Raw genomic sequence first — 10,915 nt, forward strand, 5'->3', positions numbered from 1 at the left:
AGGTGCCTAAAGCCATTCTGGTGGTCAATCTGCGGTCTATTAATCTGTTACCAACAAATCTGCCCATGTCCTTATCTCTACTCTGACATTAATATTTCCTAGTCTGCTTGCAACCTCTTAGCCACTGAAAGAGGGGAGATACTCCTTCATATTGAACACTCACCATCGTAACCCAACTGACGTAATAATCTTTTTTTCCACAAAGGAAAAGATGTGAAATTGATGCCGGATTAATAACTGCTACCGAGTTCCCAGGGGCATGATGCCAAGAGCTAGTTGATGATGTGGTCAGCAGCTTGCAAAGCTCTAGTGGGAAAGTACTAAAGTACACTTTAGCCTTTTCAATATGCCTTCAGAGATTTTGATAGGGCATAATTTTTTTATCTATACTGATAGAACATGCTCTGACTGCTTTAAGCACTAGAAACAGGCAGGAAGCAAAACTTGCTTCCCAGCAAAACTTGCACCCCAGCTCTGCAGTTGGGCCCCATGTGTGCAATACGGGCGTGCTGAAGGCTGTGATGGGCCCAGGATTCATCTTCCTGAGCGCTTCTCCCACGATCATGGTCTGATGCTCCCAGTCGTGTCACACATGCTCAACCCTGTTGCTGCTGGCCCACTTTGCTTTCCACGTTCACCAGCTGGATCCAGCCCTGGAGAGCTGTGCCTTCTATACAGAAAACGTCCCTCAGTTCAAAAAACTCTTGCCCATAGAAGCAGCAAATGACTTTTTTCAATACAGAGTGTAGTTATTACTATATCTTATTCCACTGCAGACTCACAAATGTTGCTTTGGCCAAATCCCTGATGTTCCACTCCATAAGCTGTGAGGAAATGAAGCTTGCCTAACCAGAGCCCCTGAGACTCTTAGTTGAGTCAAAATCCAAGCAAATCTCCCTTGACACCTCTCAGGCTCCTTCCTGGCTGGGGAGGACGTGCATCAGCCTCCCTGGTGCTGTACTTCTTACACAGCATTTGTATGCTATGCAAAAAGCCCCACCAAAACTAAGTGAACAATTTATTCAATAAGTGATTAATATAAAATTCATGTGCATTTGCTTGACCAGGAATTGGAGACAGGTATTTCCATGGTCCATCCATTAAGAATCCTAGCCAATAAACCCCATGAGACCCATCTGCCACATAAATCTACTAAACATCTTATTCCTGTGGGGCACAAGGAGGTGCAGGAAGCACGGGATGCAAGGCTTTTGACACATACCCAGTGTATTTTCAATGGATGTCAGGCATTAAGATGTGCTGAGCATTTTGAGACACTCATCCAAACTAGGAATATTGGAAATAAAGGACAGAGTCTGTGGGTGTGTAGCTGATGCCCCATCCTGTACCATGAAACAAACTGAATCCACTGGCACACGGTTATCAGCTCCAGTGTTCTTCATTAATGGTGGTGTTTCTCTAGTTACTATTACTGTCATTACTAATACAATGACAACAAACACACCATCTGCAGAGAAAAGTGATGCTGAGGGGCTTCTCTCAGATACTTGGACAAAAATGTTCTCTGCTGCTGAAGAACACAGTATGGTTTTATCATTCATTGGTGAGGGACTGGAACAGGTTGTTCAGAGAAGCTGTGGATGCTCCATCCCTGGAAGTGTTCAAGGCCAGGTTGGAGAGGGTTTGGAGGAACCTGGTCTAGTGGAAGGTGTTCCTGTGCATGGCAGGAGGGATTGGAACTAAGTGATCGTCAAGGTCCCTTCCAACCTAAGCCATTCCATGATTCTGTGATATAAATTCCACTGTGAGAGCAAACTCCTTCTGTCTTTTGCACCCCACAAGTATGGGAATAACCCTCATCTAAGGAACGTGGTGTAGCAGATCTGTGTTTTGCTTTAATTAGCATCCTGATAGCGGCTTGGCGTGCGGGATCGCTGTTTTGTAACACAGCGAGTCCTTGCAGGACTCCTTCAGGGACCTGGCAAACACGGCACTTCCTTCCATTGTCTGCTGTTTTTCTTGGAGGCTGAATATTTTCATTGAAATGTCACTTACATACCCTGTCCATGCTTGGCTGCTCTCGGAGTGCATTCAGGTGCTGGGCTCTCAAAAAACAAAGGGAATTCAGCACTTAATTGCAGCTCAGCACTCCACTTACTTATTAGCAGAACATGGAGTTGAAAGGCAAAATCCCAGGCAGCGCAGTTCCGGTAATAATAAAAACTTCTGCAGATTTTACCACCGGTGGGTACCTGCCTGTTTGAGCTGCCTCCCAAGGTGTTACAGGGTTATGAGGCACCTGTGTCTGGCAGGGGAGAGCTGATAAACAGCAGGAATGGGACATTGGGATTCTGAGCCTGCAAACTTGTGGGCAGGGCTCTCCTCCAAGCGTGACTTGCACCCGGCAGGAAGGAGCCTCCGTCATCTCGGCTTTTCTGTGAAGGAAATCATCTGAATAATTCAACAGAGTTAAGAGACCAAGCTGGAAAAACCCCAAGGTCAGGGGTTTAGGCTCGGTTTGGGCTGGGCTTTTTTGTAAATTTAAGGAGAAACATTTCGGGGCTGGGTCAACCAGGCTGCTCACCCTAAAAGCTGATTCTCAGCAGAGATGTCAGAGCTTCAAAAGACATCACACAGGGGAAACACCCTGGAGAACCAGAACCAGCAGCCAACAGGATCTGGGTAAAGCAGCCACCCTACTGAGGGGATCAGATGTACTGTTTGGGAGCACAGCTCCCCCAAAGGGGTGGAAAGCTATACCAGGCAGGCACTAGGGTTTTCACTTTCTTTAACTAGATCCTAATACTAATGGGAATTCCTGTGGATTTGGCAGCATTCTTGACTGTGAAAAAAAATGCAGTGAAACGCAGAGGTGGGCCTTCAGGTCTGATTATTGCTTGCCTAGCTACATGCTTCTCCAAGCATGCTCCAAAAGTTTTGGAGGTGCCTTTTGGACCCATTTTTAGCCTGTTTTCCAAAGGCAGTGAGGCAATGACTCTCTATCCGAGTTTGCCAGCCCTTGGTAATTTCTGACCTCTTGCATGAACTTCAACCACCTTTGGTAGAAGAGTAGAGATAGCAAAAATACTAAGTTCCTAAACATTTCAAGTAAATATGGATGAATAAAGGAGGACAATGAAATTACTGTCTTAATCAATTTTTGACATGGACCCATATCCTTCTGGAGAGGCAGCAGCCCCAGCTCCTGTGGCTTTGACTGGTGTAGGTTACAGAAGAATCTCTGGGAAACCAAACTTTGCCGCTTCACGCTTCAGTGCAGGTGAACAATACAGATGAAGTCAGAGTCAAGACCTGGGAATCTGCTTCAATCTGCCCAGGCAGCACTTTCAGAAGCAGCGTTTGCAAACGGACACGTAAAACACAGATGGAAAAGGTGTTTAGATTGGATATTAGGAAAAATTCCTTCACCAAAAGGGTTGCCAAGCACTGGCAAATGGTGCCCAGGGAAGTACTGGAGTCACCATCCCTAGAGGTATTTAAGAGATGTGTAGATGTGGCACTTGAGGACGTGGTTAGTGGTGGACTTGGCAGTGCTGGATTAATGGTCGGACTCCATGATCTTAAACGCCTTTTCCAACCCAAATGATTCCGTGTGTTTATCTAATTCCATTTTTATGCAAGATTTTCCAGGACACAGAAAATGAATCATCAATACTCAAAGAGGCTGATTATGCCTGACAACGCTAACCACAACAGATTATCAAGATCTTTCCCTGGTGAAATAAGGCAGATTGATTAGGAGATACAGTAGGGTAATTCTTACCAAGTGGCAACAATAGCAACCAAAAATCCTGGTACTGCTCATTAACAGAGCTTAATATTCTACCAAAATACAGTTTCATAAAACTCCTATTTCTGAAAGCAGTATATTTCCCCCTGTCTTTTACAACATCCTCTGGGTAATCTCAGCACACAGAAGGAATGAAACTTTCAGAGTTTCATTTTAGTTTTTGTCTTTGTTGCCTGTGTAGGTCTTAACAGTACTACAGGAAATCCAAGGTTGGGAAGGAGCAGGTATTTTCTTGGTTGGAAAGCACATCATCCTCATGGAAGTAAAACAAATGTTCTACAGCACTTTTCTATATTGCCTGCAAAATTTTAGCAGAATCATCAGAGGAGAGGCAGCAATTGTCCTACATCTGTATTCTGCTTTGCAGCTGCACCCCTAACTCCACCTCACACCAAAGCTGAGCAATACTGCTTGGAGTGAAAGGCAGCAAGGGATTGTCCACAACCTTGACAAAATTAGAGGCACTGGGTTGGAATATCTTGCACTTAGGAAAACAAATAAAGAAAAAATAGTCCAGCCCTTTCTAAGGGACAGGATAACACTTTGAGACAGCACACGAAATTCTGAGTTGTCAAATCTGGGGATCTCCAGCCTGGACTTCTGGTGTACCTTGGTCTTACCTCTCGGTTTGAACAGTTCTGTGATGGCTTGTATACAATGTATGTGAAAAGAAGGTGGTGAAACCAAAGCCAGAGATCTCATCTCCCATGAACATGCCAGGAAACACACAGGACAGAGTCACCAACAGCTAGGTAATCCTGGGAAGAGCTCCCAGGGGGCCTGGCAGGAACAAATTAAGTGTCAAGTAGACACGGACAGCTGCCTCTTAAACTCCCTTCCTTCCAGCTCCAGCACAGGCACTGAGACCTTTACTTGCCCATATCTTTGACAGAATAAACGAGGTGTGATATTTATCCTTCAAGCTGGCCTGTTAACAAGCATGGCTTTCATGGAAAAGCAGATGTACCCAAGGATAAACATAAACAGAGAGGCTTGGTCTACCTCCAAAAGCCTTCTCCCACAGAGGTGCTGCGAGATGCTCAAGGACTATAACGTGGATTTTCCACAACATAGCAAGGAGTGCTCTAAAGGTTGGTAATGAAAATGCTGTCCATGACACAAAACAACCATTGGAAACTATTAGCTAGAGTTCACTTAGCAAGCAAGGACTCAGATAGAAGGTCATATGGATTTGAGATTTGCTGTGCCCATAACACTGACCTTTGAGTGGCCCTGATTTTACCCACCCTTTTTTTCCATTCTAAATGCTGCTTCCTGAAAGCTGCTTGATCAGAACCCTTCTGCTTCATTTCAGAACCCGTTTTAAATGTAGGCAACTGGGGTGTTGTTCAGGAGAAATACACAAAAATGAGAAGATAAAAAACCCACAAGGAATCTAATAATAAATAGGGCAGAAATGTAAACAAATAGATACTTCATGCTGTGCAATGGTTCACAGCTATTGTATCAACAAGCTGGTGTTACCTTGGAAACCAGAAATTATCTGTACATGCCTTCTCACAGACAGGAATCCGTGAAAGGAGGCATGCAGAATGGATTTTGAGCCTTCTGGACTTTGCAGAGTTGCTGCCCAACTGTTGATGCCAACTGATCCCAAACTCAACTACTGATGAAAGTTCAGAGGTTGCACTTCATGCAACACCCGCAGCGATGAGGTGATTCCCTGGCATTCTTGTCCTCTCCACCTGGGGATAACACAGCCCTTTCCCAAGAACTTGCAGAAAGGTTATTCCCTGCATTCAGTTAAGTGCTTTCGGTCTACCCTGTAACACAAGGCACAGCTCTTTGTTAGGGCTGGGGATTGCTCAGAGCAGCCACCCCAAAGGCTGCTGATGGGTTTCCAGTTGGGCATCTCATCCTGGTGGGCATCAGTGAACCTCAATCCCTCTGGAATAGCCAAATTCTCGGCCCTTGGAAAGTTAGTTAGCTGGGTTTACAAGCACAGCTTTAACAGAAAGGATAATTCCCTAGTCAGTGTTGAATTGTGAGCAAGCAGAAATTTATACCAAGATATATATTCAGTGTCACCTGTGACTACAGAACTACATTTCAGATAACCCAAAGATCTGGATGTAAGGAATTTATAAAAGTGAAAGTTACACTACACTGAACAAGCTAATAAGAAGGAATAATACCGGTTTATTTTTTCTAAAGAGATTAAACAAAATTAAGGCTTTGTAAAACAACTGATCACAAAACTAATACTTCCCACAATCCAGCTGGTTTGTTGGAATTCGTACAACACTGGTGTTCCTGTACAAGTCTTTTTGCAGTGCTCTGAACTGAAATATAGGGTTACAAAAACCATATTCTTCCCACACTGCCAGTAGAACAACTTCTGATGACATCGCCATGCCTGGATGTTACCAATAGATAAAGGGCCATCACAGTCTCCAGCTTTCCCTGGGGTATTTAACCCCAGAACTTCCTCTATCAAATGCTTCAGGTTTCCTTACGGCACATGTGGCTTTTCCCAGCTGTAATTTACTCTTCTGCCCTGTCTGTCTGTTCTGATCTTGTTTGATGTGATCTCACAACTGACTAATAGAGAGGTTAGAGCTGGTAAGAGGAAATTTTAACTTCTAATCATGTTTTTTAATTGATTTCAGAATGAGGTAAAAATAGAAGCAATGTGAGCATGTGCCTGTCCCTTCCTTCCTTTCTGAGGGGTTGATGTGGCAGGAGGACAGGGTCAGCTACAGCGTATCAGGCATGTGGTGGGATCCTGATTTTCTCAGGCCCAGAGGGGGAAAATGAAGAAGGAGAGGGGCTCTGGTGAGGGAGATGTTTCAAAGAACAGTGGTATGATCTACCACTGCTGCTGGGTCAAGGATGATGCTGCCTTGCAAGAGTAGTACTCAGGTACCCGTGCACATGGTGGCATCTCGGATCTCCTTGAGCTCAGTACAGAGCAGGTACCTGCTGAGATACAGAGGACTAAACTTTGGCAACTCCACACGTATGAAGCCTGTTCAGATCCCTTTAACATCTCCTCTTTGTTCTGGTTTGATTTGGGTGACACTAATCACAAAACCATTTAATTCCCAATTTCACAACAACTCAGCCCGTTATAACTGGAGATTCATTTTTAACCACCCACCAGAGATTTTGCAGTGTGTAGCACACTAGACAAATACCTCTCATGTACCCCATCTTTTGGGTTAAAGAACAAAACTAGAACAAGAAGAGGTGGCAATTTTGACACAAAAAATTCATTAGGTTAAGTACTTACAACTGCATGACCAGGTACAAATGGTTCGGGCTCTCATAGATGTCTTCCAGGGCAACTATGTTTTCATGCTTGATCCTGAAAAACCACAAGATAAGATAAGATGAAATTCTGATTTTAATTTTTTTTGCATGACTGCGAAACATAAAGCTATTTTAAGTTAGGCACTACTTGTCAGTGTTTTATTCAACATCATAAATTTTTTTGCAAGGACATGTAGTGATAGAACAAGGGGTAATGGCTTTAAACTGAAAGAAGGTAGGTTTGGATTAGATGTTAGGAATAAATTCTTTACTAGGAGAGTGGTGAGTCAGTGGAACAGGCTGTCCAGAGAAGCTGTGGATGCTGCATTCCTGGAAGTGTTCAAGGCCACGTTGGATGGAGCTCTGAGCAACCTGGTCTAGTGGAAAGTGCCCCTGCCCATGGCAGGGGGATTGGAACTTGATGACATTTAAGGTCCTCCCAACTGAAGTAAACAGCCAGAAGTGCTTCACAGCCCAGATTTCTGTTATGAGTCAGAGAAATTTCTTTCAATCCTCTCCAATGGCAAAATGTGTAAGGTTTAAGTCTGTGAGGCGTTAGAGGTTCAGATGAATGAAGATGGTTGGTTGGAGTTTAAATTCTCAGGACGACTTCGCTGCAGGGTGCAGAGGAGTGATGCAGGCAGGGTGTAGGGTGACAGCGAGAAAGCAGTGATTTGACTCTCTGCAGAAGCTGGCACAGGTAGGCAGCAGCCACATGACAGGCCCACACTTCTTCACACTGAATTCTTGCCACTCTGATGTCCAACCTGGTCTTCGCAGCTGAATTTCCCTGCAGCACCACTAAGCACTGGGTGCTTTCTGTACAACACCCCTAAGCAACCAATGGGTTTTCTATGTCCTCACCATTCCCACCAAGCCTCTTGTCAAAACACTAGCTTTAAAGATAGAAATCAACTCCACAAGCACCCATCTAATCAACCAGCTGAGCAATACCTCTCTGGGTTTGCTCCTTAAATGCTAACAAATAATGTGCAAAGGATACATTCAAGTTGTGCAAACCCTAAAGAGACTGCCAGTACAACCCCAGGGGAAGAATATTAATTGCATCAACTGCAGACAATCATTTTAAGAGAAAGATGGAAAATGCTAAGCAGAGGCCACTCATTATGCAAGAGATGGACATGTTCAGAAAGAAAGTAAAAGCGCATTGTCAGCAAATCCAAAACTCTCTACATGTTTCTAGGTTCAAGTAGCTTAAGTAAGATGCTTAATCGTGTATCAGGGCCTTATCCTCAGTGGTCTCAAGTGTCCTAACATCTGTGTGAGGATGCTGAGAGCAGAAGATCCCCTGTGCCCAGCAGGATCTTTACTGTAAGCACACAGACTAATTTAATTTCCTCTGAATTCACTAGAAAGATTATGACTGACCTGAATTTACACCCATAGCCATCAAAAGCTTATTCATATAATGACCTTCACACACAGGAAATTTTACATCAACAATAAGCAAACCCAAATAAAATGCACTACAAGATGTTAGAGTAACAAATACATGAGTTGGCTATTCACTCCACCTAAATATCTGGAAAATCCCATGATATTTTAGCGAAATTTCCTGGTAGACTGCATTGCAAATTAAATTCTTAGTATTTGCAACAGGAAAACAATACACCACCCACTTGACTTTACACAGCACCTGTGCTTGGAAGGGTTTATTTTGTTTATTCGTGCAGGTCTAGTGCCTGGTCCCTTAAGGGTTAGGTAGGGTAAGGGCGGGTTTGCCTTGTTTAGGTTAGTTGACGGTACATTACAAATGACATTTCAAGCTATTAGTCACTTTTACTGAAAATTATTATATTATCCATTTTCCTTTACCCACATGCACATTCACATGATCATCTGTGTTCCTCCTACCACCACGATCAAGGCAGTTTAACACAAACAATCCGCCACAGTGTCATCTGGCTTAAAGCCCCCAGCTTAGCGGCACGGTTTTTTACCTTGCCTGTATTAACGCTTTGCATTTCTATTTTTGAGAACCTCAGAGGTTCCCCAAACCAGCCAAAACCCCTCTGAGGCAGCTGCAGCAACCCCTGACCGTGACACACGTGGCCAACGGGCGCCAGGGAGGCAGAGGCCAGAGGGGAGCTCATCAGACATGCAACACCGCGCGCCGAGGGCTGCGGCGAGACCCTCTCCCCTTCCTGATTTGCAAAACAAATGGGCACTGCACCACTGTGCTCTCAGAAGGCAAATAAACTTGCTCAGTGCTGGGGGTGGGGAGAAAAGGTTAGGTCCCACCACTGCAGAGTCCTCTGTATTGAGCCAATCTGTGAAATCAGATGCGGGATGTGAGTATGTGGGATCCAGCAAGCATAAACTAGAAGAAGGCAGCAGAAGAAGCTGAATCACCCCCAAAGTACACAGAGGGCGATGTCTCATAGGGATGAAGGCATTTGGAAGAAGATGCCCCTTTGGGAGGTGATGTCTGTGCCTACCAGCCACCATGCTGGTGGCTGCTGCACTCAAGGGGCTTGCTGAGATGGAGAGAAGGCGTTTTTCTCCACTTTCTCTCAACCTCCCCAAGACCAGCAAGGCCTTAATTGTGGTGTTACACAGTGTTTAATATCCCTGGTGAAGTGCACATCGCACACGTGCAAATGAAACCGCTTGTCCTGCACAGCATTTCTCTGCTCGGAGGAAATCTCAAATGGCAAGCTAGCAAAAGGTAAATAGAATTAAAAATAAATAAATTAAAAACAAAACAAAACAAAAAACCAACCAAACAACCAAAAAAACCAAACCAAACAAAACAAAAAAACCCAAAAAAACCCAAACAAACAAACAAAAAAACCCATAATAACATGGAAATCTCTCGGGGGTGAAACCCACAGGTTAGATGAAGCTGGGGGGGTGCGTCCCTGAAGCTGGACCAGAGCAGCGCTGGGCTTCCCAGCAGAGGTCACTGCCCAGCTGCAGCTCCTCTGCCTCTCCGTCCAGGAATTCACACAGAAATTTGTGTGGTCCTTTCTTCACTTTAAAGCACGAGCAAGCGATCGCTTACAGCCTGGATACACAATAATTACCGCGGAACACTGTTCTTTTGAATAGCACCCTGGGGTTTGGGAAACTGGGCGTGGGTAGCATCACATTGTTTTGTTGATACCCCAAAGGCTAATGGGGATGGGGCAAATTTGTCCCACTCCTCTGCAAGCAGATCAGCAGTGCCAGACGTGCAGGTAACAGCCAGACACACACTTCAGGTTTGCATGGATGTTTGGGAACATTGAGAGCCAAGGAAAGCACCATGCAGTGGCAGCTACTTGATGGTCACGGATCAGGAGGGATTTGAGAATGGGTTAATTAACTCCACTTTTATCCCCACCAGGAGCACCGAGTGAATCTCAAAGGTTCAGAGGATTCATTCTGCTAATCCTCCAAATGCCTGCACGCAGCCTCCCCGGTGAGCTCGCCCAGCAGAAATACGCACCAGACTGTCTGATCTCCTCGAGACCTGACAGGATTTATTTTTTTAAAAGGTGCTGCTCTCACTTTACAAAAGAGGAAGCACCATGCATAAAAACTTGAAGATTTCTCACGAGAGGAGGGAGCAGAGAGGGCCAAGAATCCAGATCCCTCAGTCCCAGAGTATTATCTTAACCAATGGGCCATATTATTTCCACCCCTTCTCCTTCCCATCTCAGAGAGACAATATTAACCCCACCTGTTTGTAGCCTTTTCCTTCATTCTGTCCTCCCTGTCCATACTCCCCTCTTCCCAACGTGTGGCTCCCACACTGTAACTGATAAATGTGCCCTGGATTAACTGCACAAAGCAACATGTTGATGGCATTGAAATACATGATGGTACAATTATGGCTGTAGCAGAGGGGACATGGACATGCACCCA

The 10,915-nt window shown here is 44.8% G+C and overlaps 1 protein-coding gene across 3 annotated transcripts in view; it reads right to left on the minus strand.

Moving 5' to 3' along the window:
* The window catches only part of CAMK1D (calcium/calmodulin dependent protein kinase ID), a 225,514-nt gene that overhangs the window by 83,909 nt on the left and 130,690 nt on the right, over window positions 1-10,915 (minus strand). For all 3 annotated transcript variants that reach the window (XM_027901457.1, XM_027901456.1, XM_027901455.1), the window contains exon 3: window positions 7,026-7,100. In XM_027901457.1, coding sequence (XP_027757258.1) covers window positions 7,026-7,100 — 75 coding nt within the window. The remainder of the gene's footprint in view (window positions 1-7,025; window positions 7,101-10,915) is intronic.

The sequence above is a fragment of the Empidonax traillii genome, unplaced genomic scaffold, assembly GCF_003031625.1.
Source record: "Empidonax traillii isolate 1590-97213 ecotype Southwest subspecies unplaced genomic scaffold, ASM303162v1 scaffold785:size696563, whole genome shotgun sequence".
Classification (NCBI taxonomy): Eukaryota; Metazoa; Chordata; class Aves; order Passeriformes; family Tyrannidae; genus Empidonax; species Empidonax traillii.